Source organism: Amia ocellicauda, chromosome 4 (genome assembly GCF_036373705.1).
Source record: "Amia ocellicauda isolate fAmiCal2 chromosome 4, fAmiCal2.hap1, whole genome shotgun sequence".
Lineage (NCBI taxonomy): Eukaryota > Metazoa > Chordata > Actinopteri > Amiiformes > Amiidae > Amia > Amia ocellicauda.
In genome coordinates this window covers 53,311,118-53,330,479 of record NC_089853.1, presented here as the reverse complement: position 1 = coordinate 53,330,479, position 19,362 = coordinate 53,311,118, and the positions used below count along the sequence as shown (strand labels likewise).

The window sequence follows — 19,362 nt, the reverse complement described above, 5'->3', positions numbered from 1 at the left end:
GCGTTTTTTTTTTTTGTTTTTTTTGTGAAGGCTGTTCAGTACTGTGGATTTTCTTCTATTAATTACAAGTACAAATGACTGAATTCTAGGATTGATTTTGCTGCATCGTTTCACTGCTTCTCGAATCGTACAGCATTCTTGCTATGAAGTAGTTGATACCCTAAAACATAACGGCTTGCCAGACAAATCAAGTTCTCTTAGCTAAAGCAAGGCCTAAATAATTTATAGCTTTAATCTGCTCACTGAGGTGTGCGGTCTATGACAGTAATTATAAATGCAAGGAGAAATTATAGCTGAATACTTTAACTGCATTAGGAGCCATCTGATGAACAATCATGATTGCCTGCTCATTTTCAACAATAGAGGGCAAGTCGGTGTCAGAATATTCAAATCTCCATGGTGCGAGTCTGCTTTTTTCCATTTACCATCAAATGTCAGTTTCCTGTTATAAAACAGAGATGTGATGGGTAGTGGTAATTGAGGACTTGATTGCAGGAGAAAAAAAGATGAAATAGCATTAAATGTTTATGAATTTAGAAGGCAATTATTTTTTAATAGCTTTGAAAGAAAGAAAATAATTAAATGCATGTTTATCTGTTGTAGCCGTCCTGTAACGGTATAGTTTCTTTCCCCATACAAACAAATGAATATGGAATCTGTATTGTTGAAGGAAGTGGACAAGGAAAACTGGACTGTCCTTATTCTTAAAGATCCCAGAGTTCCTTGGGGGGAAAGGGTAATGCAATTTACTTTCAAAATGGTGGTTGCTGCAGCATGTGCAGGATTTAGTTGGAAACAGAACATGTCCCTATTTATCTGTGGTTTTATTTCCGATTCTCTCTGTGATTGATAAAACAACTGAAAGGAAATGTACGTTTTCATTTCTCAAATAGTGTTCTTTTGCTTTTTTGAGGCCACTCAAAGATATTCGGCTGACCTTGTATAAGCGTATCTCTTTATTTGTGTATTTATTTCTTTATTTCTTTCAGTTTACTATTATTATTATTAACAGAAATCAGTCAACATTCTTTGATGTAAAAGATTATAACCATGTTCATTCAAGGCCAATTGAATGTTTTGTTTGAAGCCACAAAGGATAACTGCAAAAATGTACACAGAAAAAGTGAAAAATGAATGACTGATTGTTCCTAGGTTGTAGCTTTTTTTTTGGTTCTTTTAAACAAAATCTGTCATAACACAGAGATTTGACGATAACATATTGAGAGACATGTTTTTGAATGCACCTACTTTAATAGCTATCTCTAGCTAGGACCCTTTTTAAAATAATCCTCAACCTATTTTTATTTAACATTAGGATTTAATAGATTGATACTTTTATTTATAAATACATAATTTTTTTATGATGGATCTTGAGCCATGCAAAACTTTTAATTAACTTTCTAATTTTACAAAACCTTTGAGGTTCTAAACTTGCTTAGTTGAATCAGGGAGCTGATGAGAAGATCTCCCCAGTTTAAGCCAGTTTCTTTTTGTTGCTCTTTAGATTTAGACCGAACTGTACCTTTCCATCTGCTATGGGCAACTGCTCAGAGACTTGCAAGCTGGTGGGAAGTTTTATTTGCTCCTGGGCACATTAGTATAGATTCTGTGATAAGTTTTATGGGATTTGTTCCTTTCTAATCCTCTTGAGCAAGTTATATTATATCAGGTGAGCAAATGTATATCTTCTTCTCTTATCCACTCTTGTACACTTTTGATTATAATTATAATATTATAATATAATTATAATATATATATATATATATATATATATAATTTTTTTTGGTGGAAATCCTGGGCATGTCATACAAGTCACAAACCACTCAATTTGAATGGTACATGGACTGTTTATCCATGTTACAGTGTTTTTGTAAAGTAAAAGTTATAAGACCAACAAGAGTACTCTTAGTGAAATACTTCATGACTCATTGACATGTTTAGAAGAAATGTAGGTTGTTAGAAAATGTTAACGCTTTATTTGTATCGGTACAAAAGGTGCAGGTCTCATTTGTTTCAGTATGTTCTTTTAAACATGAAACTCACACTATAGTTTCGTTCTACAGTATTTACATTAATCATGGACGCCTTTATTTCCAGCCTGTCTAAAACAGTTTGATCATGTACAGCATCTAAGTCTAAACTGGTGATGAAACATTAATTAAAGTGCTTTTTTATTTTAATGTTCTATCATTGCAACACAACATTTTACAGAGCAATATACTGTACATTTCCGTAAACTCAAAATGTACCAGCAGGTTTCTCAGTTTACCTGTTAGAACATCTGATTATTTATGCAGGTGTCTGGTCACTGGGTTTAAATTACAATAAATGCATTAATCTTTTCCTTTTTTTTTCCTTAAAAGTAATAAAATTAAAACCTGGCATATCATACAAATAAATAGTAGTCGTAGCCAATGCTATTGCATGCAAACATCAGCAATTATGTTTCAAGCAGTAATACGTTTCATATATGGTGATGCGTTTAAAAAGGGTGCAATAAAGAAAGAAAAAAATAGAAAAATAATAAATTGGGTAGCATGTCCCTGAACCAATGTTTATTTATGAAAGTCCAGCCAGTGGATATGTATCAGGCTTTTATTAGAAATTTCTAAAAAAGGGGTGGTCTTGTGTTAAGTAATGCTACTTGAAACATGATAGGAAAATCCGACCTGTGTTGAGAAATAGTAAAGCAATAATAGCAATTACAGTAAAGAAAAGAAAAACAGGTAGTAGAAACGTTTACTTTTTTAACTTAGTGAGAATGCTATTCTCTATCCATTTCAACATATTGTGAATGATTCTCAGGTGATTTGCTGTGAGTTTTACTTAAGTGAAGTTTAACTGCGTGGTTACTAGCAAATGTCCGACTGCACAGTTTACATTTGAACTTGGAGTCTGCATCTTCCTCCATGGGGGGCGCTTCTGTCGGCCTCACCCCTGTGGCCTTTGATAGTTCTGGTTCTACTTTTGCCTGCTGCTCCACGGGCAGCCTGTTCATGTCCTTAATCTGGAAGCCTAGATGGGATTCCAAATGGTGGATGAATGCAGCTGGTGTCCTGAACTGAGATGCACAGTCGTTGCAGTAGAAGATTGGATGGCCAGTGTCCATGTTCTTCAAGAATTTGGTCCCACCTGTTTTGCGGAGCTGATATTTGACATTTGCCAGCCAGTGGCTAATGGTGGTCATGGATAGTCCTGTGAACTTGGAGATATGCATGCGTTCCTGAGGACCGAGATCTGACAGCAAGTACTTGCCTTCAGAGGTCTGAAAGAGACTGGAGGCGAACTGAGCCTGCAAGATGAGGAGATGCTGTGGGTTCCAGTTGGACTGCCTGCCCTTTCTCTTGTGCACCGAGTACACCTCTGCTGACACATCCTCGAATCGTCTCACGTCTGTTTCAAGTTTTATAGAAGGCATTCTTGAAGGCATTGAGGGTTTTGGCGTTGTGGCTTTTGGAAGAACCTTGACCATGTCGGCGATGTCAGACAGGGCGTGTTTCTGTGGCACTGAAGAGCAGGACTGTGCTCGGGAGGAGCCTGTTGGTTTGTTACTCTTTGACTTAGTCAGGTCAATGGGCTGGTCGCTATTCTCGAACAGAAAGGAGTTGTTAAGACTGCTGGCTCTGGATGGAACAAGTGCCAAGGCTGGTTTCTCCAAGGTTCTGCTCAGTTTCGAGAACATGGCTTGAGAACTTGCTGTAAGAGTGGCCTCTGGTCTTGGGTGAGAGGGCTTATTGGCTTTTCCCAAATGATTATTCAAAACAGACTGCAGAGCGCTTAGAGGGTTGACACTGAGTACCTCAGGAGAGTCGTTGACAAGAGCTGATGTATTGTTGCATCCGTTGCTGGTAGGAGGGCTTGGCGATTTCTTATTTCTTTCTGAGAAATCTGTTACGTTCACCTTGACCACATCACTGGCATCTTTCCTGTTGTCCAGATCTAGCTTTGAAGAAGGAGAGGAATCATTCTGGCCATCACTCTCCCCAGGTCCACCTTGGTCATCTTTTGCGTTTTGAGCTTCCTTGACATCTGATGGGCTACTCTTTTCTTTTTTGATGTCCATGTTGTGGACGTGACCTGAATATGACTCTATACCTCCAGCTGACTGATAAAACTTCCCTTTAGGGGCGATTGGTCTCAGCCTGTTGTTAAATGTCTGCTTCAGCTGAATAGGCTGAGATGCTGGAAGAGTGGAGTTTTTGATCACTCCAGAAAGCTGGTATGCAGCATGAATGCTGGGATAGGCACTCCAGCTGGGTGTACCAGTTTGCGCTTTGTTGATAGCGGAGGCCACTGTGTTGGCTAAAGACTTCAGTATATCACCTCCTCCCTCAGACACTTGTTCAAGGTCTTCTTCTCTGAGGTAAGGGTATTTAAAGGATCCATTACTTGGCTTTTGATCCTCAGTGCCTTGTTTGCTTTCTTTCTGGTCCTTTTCTGTGGCCTTGTTCTTTGTTGTTGACTCTTCTCCTTTTTCCTTCTGGAACTCTATCTCTCCTAATGCATCACTGTTTGTAGATGCTTTAGAAACTTCAGCATCACTCTGAGTTTCACTTGCTGGGGGCTCTGTTAATGACTGCATCTTTTCCACTGCTAAGGGGTCAAGGGCTAACTGCTTCCCCTTTTTGGACGCAGATGTCGTGACTTTGATAAAGTGACCTGTAACCATCATGTGAGTGGTCAGCTGCTGAAGAGTGTCGTGTGAACTCCCACACTCCATGCACTTGAGAATTTGAGACTTGCATGTCTCAAACTGCCAGGTGTAGCTAGCACCATTCTGATATCCATAGCGATTGTTATGGGAATTCTGAAAGCCAGATGCCCTTTGAGAATCAGTGTAGCCAGGAATGCCGGTGGTGGAATCTGGGGAGCATGGTCTGGGGACTTCATAAGCCCGCTTCTTTGCTGGAGGGACTATTTTGGAGGCAATAACAGGAATGGGTTCTTTCAAAGGCACTTTTTGGTAATGCTTAGTTTTTATCATGTGGACGCTTAAGTCTTGGAGGGAGTCGAATGAATGGCCACAGAACATGCATTTGAGGACTTTTTGGGCATCTTCCTTCCCTTCCATATCATGCAAGTTCCTTTTCCTGCTCTTGGAGCAGGAAGTGGAGGCGTTGCTGTGTCGGCTGTGGTTGTCATCTTGGTAATGACCACTCTTGTTCATGTGCACCGTCAGTTCCACGAGAGTGTCGTAGGCCGCACTGCATTCCCTGCACCGGAAGCGACTGGCCCCCGTGAACACAGTCCCCAGTGGTTTGCTGTTTTGCCTGTACAGGTGGACGGAACTGAAGAGGTTGGGCTTGGAAACAGGTTTCGGTGAGAGAGTTTGCTGGAGAGTTTTGGAGAGGGCGTCCTGGTGCCAGTCAAAGTCGCTCTTGGTGCTTCCATTGGTGCTGTCGCAACTGCCCTTGCCAGGGTTGTTGCCCACTTTCAGATCCAGACCAATTCCCGTCCAATAGGAATCAGAGAGGAAGTTGGCATAAGCGGCTCTCATTTTCTCCAAGCTGTTTTGCATCTCATCCTTGAGTTTGGAGCTTCGGCTGTCTTCGTCCTTCTGGCTCTCTGAAGGGGAGACGCTTTTGAAGTCAGAGAGCCTGTCACTGGCATCGCTGAGGCGGGACTCTAATTCAGCCTCCTGGTTGGAGAGGCCGCTGACTGGAGAGTTTTGGTAGCTGTAGCTGCTTTTATTATCAGCCTCCTTGTCCTCTGGCTCCTCTGGGCTGGTTTTGTCATGGCACTCTTCCTCTGGCGCACCTTCATTCTCCTCTTCCTCCCCTGCTGTCGGCTCTTTGAGACTGATGTCATCCTCAGGCACGTACACTGAAAGACAGGAGAAAACATCAATTAGCTGAAAAGAAACCAAACACTTTATTTGCAATTTCCAGTTCTAAGCTTCTGTTAAATTTGTTATGAAATTTCAAACCAATTTCTGCAACAGTCTATATAAATTATTCAAATTTTAATAGATATGTACAGATTTATAATTATATTTTTATGTATAGATATCTCCTAATTTCTTGAAATCTAAAACAAATCACTGTGCTGCAGTGCTAATCCTATCATACTTGGTTGCCCATAAGGCATCCGATAGATCGATTTGCTTAATGCTTCTCCTTGTAAATGAGACAGAATCCTGCAATCCATTTGATTCACGGCAGGACACTCACTGAGCCAAAAGTCCCCTCCTTCATCTAGACATGGTTTTAGAAATGGAGTGAGAAAGACAAACGTATTCTGCTCATGTTATGCTAAGTACAATTGCAAATGACCCACACTGAAGTGCATGTACTTCTGAACCAAAAGAAAGACGTTTAAAAGTAAGTTTGACAATATATTTAGTAGTACATTTTCAATGTTGGCATCCCGACAATAATCAAAATAAAATACAAAAAAACTGGATCACAGCTGCAGATACATTCACTGTCTCTGCTGCAGCCCTGAAAAAGCTGAAGTCTTCTGATGGTGCATTATTAATAAACAACATAAACCTATTGTAAATCTGGCTCCCTACAAACAGCCTGACACTAGCAGAAAATCAGAGGTAATTTAGAGACATTTAAAGATGACAGTTTCAAAAATTCATGGCATATTTACCTGCACAGTAAAATAAATATTATAAATAATATCTGTGTCTTCGATCATCTCTTAATATTAAGATAACAAACATCTTCGTAGCCTTCCAGTGACCAAAAGGCTGTTTTCTTATATTTCACACAACAAAATAGCAGTGTATATTTCAGCTGAGGACACAAAACAGTGTGTTTAAGTTAGTTAGTTTGGGGAGTATCCATATATTGTGTTTAAAAAAAAGATATAAAGTATGATCAGTTTACTGTTTCACAGGATCAAATTATAGGTCCTCAAAGTTTAAAAAGAAAAGGGTGTCACTTTAGATGGTAACCAAACTGAGTTCTTCCAGCAAAATGCAGAAAAGTGTATTTAAAACTTGGATCATTCTTAACACTATTTAATTTAATCTACTTCCAGTCTGGATCAAATTAGATGAATGAACCTTTCTGTTTCAGTCTGGACTCTTCTGAACTTCTGACATGTTTACGTACAGCTGATAATTGCAATTGTTAACAATAATGGGTAAATGTTGATAGATTTTCCAAGCTCATGATCAAAGAGGTTAATCATCTACAATTTGAAGCGATTACAGGTAATCATTGATGATGCTATACTGTTCTTGACAAAGCCATAAACAGCATTATCTCTTCATGATTCACCTGTTTATCCTGGGAGTCCACAGGAGAGAAACTGTACTACACCAATCAATTAGTTATTCAAGAATGTATTATTTGATTGACAATCTAGGTATCATCTTCCCATTATCGTGACAGGTTTGGTGCAAATAGTTTTCTTACTGTGCTCAAAATATTTTACTTTAGAAGTGATTTGACTTGCATTAGAACACTAGCATTATAACACTTTATACCTAGTATAATGTAAAACAGTTGGAAAATATATTCTTTTAGTCAGACCTTTCCTTGTCCTTTGCTCCTAATTTGTCCTCCTTAGGCTTTCTAACATCACAGAAAACACGTTAGGACATTTTCTTCACTGGGTTCAGATCTCATGCTACCAGATACCAGATACCAGATACCAGATACCAGAAATGGTATAAGGCAGAGACATAATTCATAGACATATACATGGATAAAAATATTACAGCTGGCTGTGTCTGGGAAATTAATTTATTCTAGTTAATATAGATTGTATTTACTTATTGAATTGCTTTCCAAAGAGAGGGTAGAGTGGAGACAGTAGCCATACTTTGTTCAGTGTGGGATGTCTTAAATACAGCCTTGAATGCTTCAAAATAAGAATTTTATCAATATTTCACAAGCACCTTAGGAGAAACTCGAGAGCTGAACGGCTGGCAGCTAATGGAATAAGAAGCAATGGGTTCATCGTTTTAAAACAAACACAGGGAGCATGTTGCCTTGGATATAAGAGGCAGCAGCGCAGAGAGCAGCGGCGTGCATGGTAACCTTGTTCCACCAAAACAACAGAGAGGTTTTCTTCAAATTACAAATTACTGCGTTAGAGTTTCAGGGGGAAAAAAACTGAAAAAGAAAAACGTGAACGTATATTTTGCCATGTGTGCAGCAGAGCTATTCGACAATGTTTTAACCTGATTAGGGCTAAGTAGGGCTCACTTGATGACGCATATACATATAGAAAGACAGCATCCTCCAGATAAGGTTTTCACTTGCAGAGCATTGCTGGCTACATGTCATGTTTTATTGATTGTCATCTTTCGCCTGGCTTCGCTCCTACAGAGGTCCAGCTGTTTTATTGTCTTTGGAAGCGCTTCAGTGCTGAAGTGCGTTACTGGAGGCAACAAGTTCACCATCAAGGTGCATCTGATGGCTTGTGTCGTACCAGACAGGTTGTAAACATTGACTTTGAAATTGTCAGATACCTGGACCAAACTGGTGCATTTAAAGTACCCCACCCCCACCGCTATCCTATTCTTTTTGTCTCCTAGTCCTTCACTTGTGTAAAAAACAAACACAACATTACATAATATACGAGAATACAGTATTTTTAATACATTCATGAAAGGAAAATCCCATGTAAAAATTGCTCCCATGGACAGACTAATGAATAATAACCCCCCATAGGGGTATATATCTCAGGGGGGGGAGGTGCTTGTACACACTTATGTATGTCCACCCATATGTCACATTTACATTTTTACGATAATTGCTGACTTCAGCCTTTGTGGTAACAAGGTGATAGATTGGATCGTATTAATAAAGCTTTACCTTGCGCAAACACGGGCCGGCACGTCTTTTGATTAATTAATTGGGATTGGCATTCATTAATATTTAACGGACTTCCGTTGAACACAAACCAACAATAATGTGACAAGCATCCTTGCGTCAAAATAACTCGAAGGAGGTGGGAAAAAAGCCAAATGCAACAATCTCAAAGGTTAGTATAGAACCTATATATTCAAAGAATAAATTATCTATATCAGCCTTGTTGTAGAAGAATGATATTTAAAACCTTTGTTACTTTATAAATTTGTGTTATCAAATGCTTATTTAACTTTATTGTTAATATGTCTCACATATTATATTTAACTAGTTAACCAAACTAAAAATGGTGTCCCAAAGTTAATTAGATAGATGTTGTCTGTGTCCTGCTTCATTGTTTAGTAAGAGTGAGTCATCATTTTGACCTAACTATAACAGTCATCTACTTCTTTATCATCTGTATATTTTTTGAGGATGTAAACGACAGATAACTTAAAACAACAGCCAGTGATAGGAAAACAAGCCACGTCGGATTACAGATAAATATTTATACCTCAATTAAATGTTTTATTTTAGCCGCAAAATATATTACTCCATTAATTGTGGGATTTTTGGTTTTGACAAGCTGCAGATATAGTTAAGGTCACAGGAAACGGCCTTCAATGTCCCTCAACCTGTCACAAATCGCCTCAGGCAGCCATGTTGCTTTGGGCAAGGTAAGGGAAACTGATGGTGATTGCTTACACCTGAGGAGGTAATGTAGAGGGTAGTTGGGTCTGAAAGGCAATAGAGTTGAGCATAAAAGCTTCACTGGCGTAGCCTCTGTATCTCTGTGACCTTAGTTGTAGTTTGGGAGAAAAGAAGAAGAGATTTGCTTAAAAAACCTAAACTTTGCCTCTTATTTCACTTATTTTAAGTATGAGAAAGGAATTCACTCCACTTAAAAAGGCAAGGACAGTCAAATTACAAATCTCATAAGTGGGACTGAAAGGTTTTGTTTTTGTACTTTATGTTGTGGAAAACAGAATGGTTTGTATGACTTGGAAAAGAGCTGTGTTCGCAGTACCTTACCCTTTAAGACTATAAATGTCCAAAATAGACTGCACATTTATACATCAAGGCTTTGGAAGGTGCTTATTATCCCAGTAAAATGACTGAAACTGAGTCAGCCCTGTTTTACTGGTATTTCTGCTTCAATTTGTCTGGCTTTGAAAAATTCAAATTCAAAATACTTAAAAATACATTTCCATCCCTTTTTATTTTAAAGTTACATAAAAAAATTGCAAGCAATGCTCCTTTTAGCCCTTTGGCTTCTGGGATCTTGTATCCTGAATTAATCAAATCAAAGCCTTCAATTAACCTCTAGGCAGAGATCATGCCAAATACCCACATGACTAGTTACACTTCTCAAAGTATTTGTAATGGAGAACTTGTGTTTGCCAGCTTTGATTTTATGCCAAGCAGCATGAATCTTGAGTACAAGACCAGATGCATGTGGCAGTAATTGAAGAAGGCACTTTAAGCCTGCCTGTAAGGCACTCTACTTACATGCAGATGAACATACAGTACAATGCATTACAACACAATGCAAATACAATGACACGCTCACACAATATAGCCCTTTTGGTGCAGCACGAGGCAAATGCATGTATTTGGAGACATCTTAATAAGGGAAGAAACCTTATGCTAAATGCAGCACAGCAAGATCAATTTTAATACAAAGTGAAATGGGAAACTTAATACAGTATTGAGCTGGCATGGCCATAACTTAAATGCCGAAATTGAGGCGCGCTAACTCTCAAGTCTTTAGACTATTTAAAGGTAATTGGTATTGTGGCAGTTTTATTTTTAGCTGAGGACGTCCGTGGGCTAAAAATAGTTATCTGTTTGTGTGGTCCGATGTACTTCATATTTCTGTATAAATATCAAGCCTAAAAAATGAAAAATTGCAGTTCGATGCAAGATACTTGATGAAAGGTTTTTTTAAATGGTTACACGTGTCTGTGAGTGTGTGTGTGTGTGTGTGTGTGTGTGTGTGTGTGTGTGTGTGTGTTTTAATCCGGCTTCTTCCTCCTCCGGTTACACAATATACACTGCAGGGTTTTCTGAACAAATAAATGTTGTGTTTGTTATTAAAGTCCGGTACATACAGCTTTCAACCTAACTAGGCTTACAAAATGGGAGGATGGCACGCCAAAACAGAGATTTAGCATGTCATAAAAGCTTGTAAAGCCTCCAATCTGTGTCACTACAAATTTATATCTTTAGACAGGGATATGCAAAGGTCAGAAAACCTAGGGTGTCTATCATAAATCAGCGACTTGAAGTGTTTATAACATTAATCTGTTACAACAGTCTCTGATTCTCTGATTCTTGGCACATCTGGACTAGAATTTCACATAAAAATAGGGAAATGTAGATGACAAGGAAATTTTTTACAAATCAGGTTTTTATCAAAGTGATCCCGAGCTTTTCTGAGCATGCTTTCTAAATTCTTTCTTAAATTATTTGTTCTATAAAGAAATATACAATGTTTTGTGGCCCAATTTTGTTTTCCACATCTTATGTTTTCTGTTCAGAACATACAAATATTCAATAATGCATGTTTACAAATGCATTACTCAGTTTAGCTCCTTTTGATAATCTCAGTGGGGGAAAATTCACAAAGCCCCAATATATATGCATGCAATATATTCTCTTTAAAAAACAGAAAAACACCTATAAATCGTGCAATGGTTGCCATGGAGGTATTTGATTAACTTGCTTCCAGTTTTCACTTTCTTTGCATCTTAAATATATGCTGGTTTTTAGAGATTAAAAAAAAAGACAGGGAATACAATTTGTACCTTATATACTACAACTGATATCCTGTCACTGGCTTTGGTTTTTACCTTATCGTGTCACACATCGTGCATACCTGATACAACCAGCTGAAACCATCACTACCTTTCCTTCGCTTTAATAAGCAGTGTCACCTTTGACCTCTAGGGAGTTGGGCCAGTATGTGCCGCCCAAAACAGAGAGACTGAAAATCAGTTGTATCCGCAGGCTGTATGTGGATCTAATAAAATGTGAATTGGCAGTTTCCGTACATCACAAAACCAATAGTGCAGCTACCTTGCACTTGGCACTTCATTCGGCATTCCTTTGACCCAATGATGGAAAGTTAGGACGTGAGCAGGGTAGCAAAAAAAACACCTTTTAGGAGGTGTAGCTGCTCTCTCCTAATACAAAGGTCGGTGTGTAGATTCAGACAACTGTGGCCTACCAGTATCCATCTGCCATGCTGTCATAGAAACCCCCCAAAATAGCACACACATCTGCACTGGAGGGATTGCATGTAGCACTACAGTCAAGTTTGTATGCTTGGTAGCTGTGTTTCAGTACTATTATGATTAGTAGTAGTAGAAGTATTAATTTTGTCTGTAAATTTGCAACTGGTTAACTGCTTAATCACATGTCTCCAAAACAGTGTTTCAAAACCTCCTCTAAACACCATTTAGCTGATACTGTATGCTGTATATCCTTCACTGGAATAGATAGAAGGATAGTAAACCTCTACAGGCAGGGGGGCAAATTATATACCCTGCATGCGCCTAGACCTTGCCACATTAATATACTGTTAATGAATGTCTCAAAATTTGAAAACCTTGCTATGGTATTTTCAGGTAATTAAAGTCATATTGCCACTGGGCTCAAATCATCTTCAAGAAAGACAATGCTCAGATGAGTTTCTGCGGGGTGTAAAAGTGTCAGTTGACAGATACCCTTGGGGCAGTCAGGCACAATTGTTGGGGGTGGGGGCGGGGAAGAGAGAGAGAGAAATTCAAATTCTGTATTGTTGTGAAATAAAAAGGAAAAGACATGAATACCTTTAAAAATAACTTTAACTTTAACTGTATCTGCAGTTCCAAAACATGCCTGCATGCAAACTCTGGAGAAAACCTGCTGAAGTCGCACTGTGCTTCTTTGTTTTGATCACCTATACATTTAAGAGCTGTTGGTGTGACTATTTACATCGTGTTATTTCGTCATTAGTCGTGTAGTTTCAAATCGTACCATTTTATACACTGTGAAGACTGCATTTTCATTCCAGCGGAAACTAATCTCTCGAGCTTAAAAAGTAGTAACGACCAGCTGTTAGAGAGGTCAACAATGTGAATATTAGAAAGAGTCAGATTTTTCTGTTTTCTTTTTTGTTGCCATTTTTTTCCCTGCTATCGATTTGACATGTAAAATAGAGGTGCCTGGGGTTAGTTCGAGAGCAGCTGCATTTTCTCTTGCCTCTGCATATCCAAGAGGTAACTCTATCTGTCTCAGAGATGGGAAAATTCATAGGTGCCAGTGACAGGTCTGTGCCACTCTTCTCTCGCTCTCTTGTTGTCTCAAGCTACAGTTCTCAAGTGCACAAATCAATATCTTTTTTGCTTCCCATTGATTGCCTGGCAATGGAATCAGGCTAACCAGGACTGTTATGACATTTCTAGATTTCCTCCTGTCCTTGGAACAATCAATTACATGCACATGGCAATCAAAACCTCTTCACAAAATGAACCTGCTCCGTGACATTTTCATCTTCCGGATTTATACCTTGTTTAAGATGCATGTTGCATCCGTGTCACCTGACAGAAGCTTATTAGGACACGAATTCAGAAAGCAGCCAGACAGCATGCTTTTTCCCCTTTTTACTGTTTGTTTGGGCTTGTACTGATATTAAAAACTGCCAAAAACAGTTTCAGAATCACACAACTGGAATTGAACCTAAATCTAATTCAGGCATACTTGTTTTACTTAACACTACTACTTCTAGCAGTGGGTGGCTGCTAAGCTTTTAGGTGGTAGGTTTCAGGACGCTATAAATGGCCCAATCACAGGATGCTCTTGCTGACAGTAAGCCAGTCCCTGTATTATTGGCTGATTGTGTCCTCAAAGCGTTTCTGGAGAGCCATACAGTGCTGTATTGAATCAGTCCCTCCCCGAGATCTGTGATGGATGACCACTGCAGCTACCTACAGCTTCCTGTCTGTGCAACACCCTGCCAGTGGGGCTCTTCTGATCACTGTATTCCTCTCTGTGATTCTGCTATGGGAACTGTGTCAGAGGCAAAACTGCCTTGGAAATTAAACTGCCTGGCAAAAACTGGCATGTGTATGCTTCTGTAATGATGTAATGTTGATTTAATATTGAATTGAGAAGCCTTTTTAGTTTTGCTCAGATCGATATCTTGAATATCAACATTTTAATGCTGTTTGGCTTTTTTATTGGAAACATGTGGTCAATAGCCAATGAAAACAACTGCGGGAGCAAGTACGGCCTCCTTGCTAAGGTAAAAGCCAACCGTTCAACACTATGCAGAAATATTTAAGGCTCAGTACATCAGGATTTTTAGCTGTGAAACTGTGCACAAACAGACTCAAATCCAGAGCTCGGTTAACATTTAATCTCCCCCACCCCCTCTGAGTTCTGCATTTTCTCCTTCGAGGCGCTTGATTTTATTTACATAATCTTTACTTTACAAGGGGAAACAAGACAAAATACAAGTTAAACTGCTGCAACACTTTAATAAATGTGCCCACAGACATATAATGGGCTACACAATAGGTGCTTTTCTGTACAGTCTGTTTCTGCAATACAAGAGAAAAAGACCATAGTGCTTGAAATCGTGTAGGTTTTCTAAATCGATCCCGGTGCCACAACCACATGATCAGCGCAGCAAACCACGTGGCACTCGAGGTTGCATATTCGCAATGGCTTTGGAATTGAGATGCGAGCTATTAAAGAGATCAGGCTGAAGGTATCGTCAGAAATCCAGAAGAGACTCCACTGAGATCTCGACTTTAAATGCTTAATTAGATACTTTAAATACTGCGCGCCAATAATGAGCCCCAGGCATCTAAAAGCTTTGTAAACACTTCCCTTTGTAGTTTCCTGTCAAGTTAAGGAGAAAGGGATCCTGAAGTTGGGGATGCTGTCTGCAGCTAAAAATAAGCCGTAATAGTCCAATTAATGCCGCATTTGCCACAGGCTAATGGACATTAGGGAATCTCAACCCTTGTTCCACATTCAGAGGCCTTAATAGTCTACAGAGATCTAATTTTGTTCTCCAGTCTTTTTTTTTTTCCGAAGTCTTTAATTGGCTTGTTGTACTTCAAACAGAAATTATACACACTTCTGAAGAGGTTCAATTATAAGTCTGGAGAGTTGTCACCCCCCCGCCCCCCAGCTGTTTATTTGGTCACGTCACCCATTTCTTTCCTTTTTGTCTTTTCTTTTTCCTTTTAAAGCCAGAAATAAACCTACACTCCATGGGTCAAATGACCTCTGTGTCAGTCAGTGTGGGTGGGTAGGAACAGTACACAATATTTAATCAGCATTTGTTTTTGTGTTTTTTTTAAAGGATTCATTTTGAGATTCATTTAAATTTCACATCTATGCCTAATATAACATTTAGCAATTCCGGGGCTGCTGTCAGTTTTATGCATGAAAGGGGATGTTACTAAAAGCACATTACTTACTTCACTAAACAGGACCAATTCATGCAGAAAATGCCTTCCCTTTATACTCACATGTGAAATATTCTAGATTTTAATCAAATATTCCCCTAGATTGAGCTTGATTTCGCTTTTACACATAAATACAAAGTAATCGGGAGATGAGAAGTGTAGTCAGGCAGTATTTTCAAGCAGGAATTGCATTTTGCTTCAACACTCGTTAATGCAGTGCCTCATTGTCAAGTCACAGTCTCTGCAATGTAGACAAAACAACTCCTTGAATATCTCAGTGCCCCTTACCTTTTTTTTTTTTTAATCAGGGGGGGTTTTAAGTTCAAGGCCTCCCCGATCACATACTCCGTTGACATCACAAGCCAGCCATTTGCCTTTAGAAGTTGCCTAGTGTGTTCTTCACCTCCCTTTTATCCGGTCTATTGATAATGGGTTTCGATAACAAAAGCAGAGACTAAACTGTCATTAACTTTTCAATTGATGTGCTAGTGCTTGTAGGACTTAAAACAAAAATACTTTTGGTGACTTGGGACTGGCTCTTCTTAATGGACTGAGATGCAATTCTACAGAAATAAACACCAAACTATTCCTTCAGAACTCAATCTCTAGTAGTAACTGAGGCACATTCATCTGCCCATAAAGCAAATAATATAACCCCTTAAATGTTACAGTGAATTACACAGTGACTGCTCATTCTCCCACTGGTAAAAAAGACACACTGGAGCAAACCGAATTTAGCATCACCTGGTATCAATTGCCATGAATGATGGAAGGATGCAATAAAATTGTTATTACAGTTCTCTGCAGCTGGAAGTTAGAATCTCTGTATTTGCCTAAAAATTAGTAAACAAAATGTACAGGGCAGTGATGGTATAAGGGAGGGTACTTCCTCAGGCTTTGTCATTACTACAGGCATGTACACATCTGATTTCAAAGGCAATATTTTATGACATCAATAGGCCCTTTTCTTTAGGCCCTTATAAAATGTTTATAAAATGTTCCAAGTCTGCTGTGAACTCATATAAAACATTTCCCCTGTGTTGTGTGGTATACTGAAACTGTTAAAACCAGTGGTATACATACTTTGCATGCAGACACTCATAATTTACCTAATTACTGTATCTGTCTCACTATCTCTACATCCATTTATCAGTGCAGAGACTAAATATATATTGAACGCCACAGTTCTGTATCTTTGAATTTTCTTCAAAGTGTATTAATCTATCCACAAAACTGACTATAATCTTAAATACAGAATAACAGTTCACGACAGCAGCTCAGCCATCTTTAAGAAACACATCCTTCCACACTCTCATCACTAGATGTGCTCCAACACCAAAGGTGAGGTCGTTTAATCTCAAACAAGGTGTCAAGCTACACCACTTCAGCTCCATCCTTAACATATTCTATACTGCAAGCCATTTATCTGCTTTCAAGTATTTGATAACAGAAGATTACATCAATTTGGCTTCAGTTCTTCACACAGACCTCTAACCTATGATTAATCCTTTATTGAATCACAGAAACATGTCGCCATGGGAAAAAGAACAAAAAGGGCCCAATATGCACCGAAAGATAAATACAAGTGTGAATAGAGGTTGCGTAAGTTACGAGTAAGAAAACCTACTGGAATATTTCAAAATAAAAAACAAATTCAATTGGTATCCATGACAAATGGGATAAAACAGTTCTCAGTTACTTTTTTGTATCTAATTGAGCGTTGGCTTGCCCACTTGTTCCACACGGCCATCGTACTATTCAGATGTGGTCACAGACACAGTGAGGAATTGCAACAAACAGGCTGCTTAATGAACTCCCTTTGATTAACACAATGCACACGTATTGTCCATGTTCACATTATCGTCATACATGATGCACATATCTGGTAAACCCAAGTCGTTTTCTGGAAATCGGACAAGCTGTTTCTGAGAAATTAGAAAAACAGAAATCAGTTCTATGGAGTGCCAGGGTTCACACTGATAACATCAGTGTGAGATCGTAACCCGTGTCCGATGCAAGAATTGCAGTTGTTGTTGTGCACGGTTATGTATGTGGGCATATAGTACAGAATCTGAATTGAAGTCTGTGAAATACATGTAGGTATTGAGGTTGAAAATGTGTGGCATAATCTTAAAACTTATTTAAGAAACTTATAGTTATTAGTTCATAGGTGCTAACATGGAAAACACTGCAGCCGTGTACTAATTCTTGCATGTATACACAATGTTCTGCTTGTAGCATTTTGATAGTGTAAGACGGACATTTTTGTCTCCTGGTCAACAGTTATTTAATCATCACTCTCCTATTAGAAGAGGAAAGATGGAGGTGATGAACTGAATAAATCTGATTCTAATAACAAATCCTGTATGAAATCACTTTAAAGTGTTGTATTTTGGACAGCATGAATTACCTGCCAGAGTCTAAAATATTTTGTTTTGTTTAAGAGGACAACATTGGTGTAACCAATAATGTAGACGATAAAGCAGTCTACACATCCAATTAAATAGACTAATATTGGCAGATAATTTATAACACCCCCCTCCACAAATACTGTGTTTTATCATACTTAAACTATTACAGCAGCTTGTGTTAAAGCAAATATGGGCCGACAATGCTTCTGGGCTTCAGGATATTTTCTATTGCCATTTTCCAGCACTGGTCTCTACACCATCTAATTTGGATCTATTAACTTAAAAATCAGGCACTCAACGTCCCCCCAAACCTTTAATGATTTATGTTGTTGTGAATCTCGCTCCTCTCGTTTTCCCCAGCGCTGTGCTTTGCCAAGCGCCAGTAGTAGATTTCATGATGTCACGGAACAATGCTGCTCTTTTTTTGATGCCTGCTAGAAGCTTCTGCTCTGAGACACATCACTCATGCAAAAACCTAATAGGAACTGAACAGCAAGAAAGGCTTGCAATCTGTACTCAAGCTCCTAAGTCATCACTTTGAAAATGTTGTTTCGAGACCTTCGCTTACACGCTGCCTGGTCTCGTGTGTAGCCTGGCTTTAGATTTCCTGCAGGGGCATCCCTTGGGGGTCTCCTTGCACATTTTAACAATATTCAATTACAGTGCTGCAAATACAAAGCTCTTAAAAAAAAGAAAAGAAAAGAAATGTGCACCATATATACAATTACTAGCATTATCAACGTCTTCATTCTGCAGTTTTACCTTGCACTCTGATCACTCAGTGTAAGGTATGCCTGCAAACATTTGCACTTCAACAGACATCCTACAGGAACTAGAATATTTAACCAACCTCTCGGAGCAGAATTAAGATTCTCAGAATTATATTACTTGGTATGAAACTTCTTTTCATTTCAGTTTTTGTGCCATGCACCCACTTCAAAATTATTTCTACTGTCAACCCCCACCTCCCACTCATTCATTACCAATTCTGGCAAATTAAAGATGTGTATTGCAGAGAGGAGTATAATTTCTTACTCACTGATGGAATTAGAGCAGGCTATGTTACCAAAATATTGTTGAGCTTTTTGAGCCTTTAGCTTCCGTTTTTTTAATTGTTCAGCTTCCTCTAAGAAGGATAAGAATTTAGTTGTATATTGATTTAAAAAAAAAAATCTGATTGAAGTAACTTTATATTTATATTTTGCAGGAGGTGCAGAGTATAGTGGATGCTGAGCATATTTTAAAGCATTTGAAAGTTGGTTTATTAAAAGACCCAAATGAGGTTTTAAAAATGTCTGTGCAACCAAGGTCTTATTTTGCCCCTTGGGAATATCAGACTGAATACTTTATAACTTGAAACTGAAAGATAGTCTTTTGTTGTATTTTATTATGTGTTTATTGTTTAAAGGGATTGACAAAATCGTCTGTTTTACAATCTCTGAAAAATGATAGGAATAACTAATCTTTTAATAACATACTATATATATCATATACTATACATTACCTTGTATATAGTAGGTTTTGGGGAAAGATACTTTTGGTTGGAACAACATAAAACAATAAGAGTATCAAAAATCTGGGGCTTCTGTTAATGCCTGAAGGATTGCTGAAGGAAATCTGCTGAGTCATCATTGTTAAAAAAGGAATGTGATTATCAGATGTTTCTATTTCAATGTG

The 19,362-nt window shown here is 38.5% G+C and overlaps 1 protein-coding gene across 1 annotated transcript in view; it reads right to left on the bottom strand.

Moving 5' to 3' along the window:
• Window positions 1–1,949: 1,949 nt before the first annotated feature.
• tshz2 (teashirt zinc finger homeobox 2) overlaps window positions 1,950–19,362 on the bottom strand; it is a 71,275-nt gene continuing 53,862 nt past the window's right edge. The window contains exon 2 of the mRNA XM_066702753.1: window positions 1,950–5,823. Coding sequence (XP_066558850.1) covers window positions 2,765–5,823 — 3,059 coding nt within the window. The 3' untranslated portion in view covers window positions 1,950–2,764. The remainder of the gene's footprint in view (window positions 5,824–19,362) is intronic.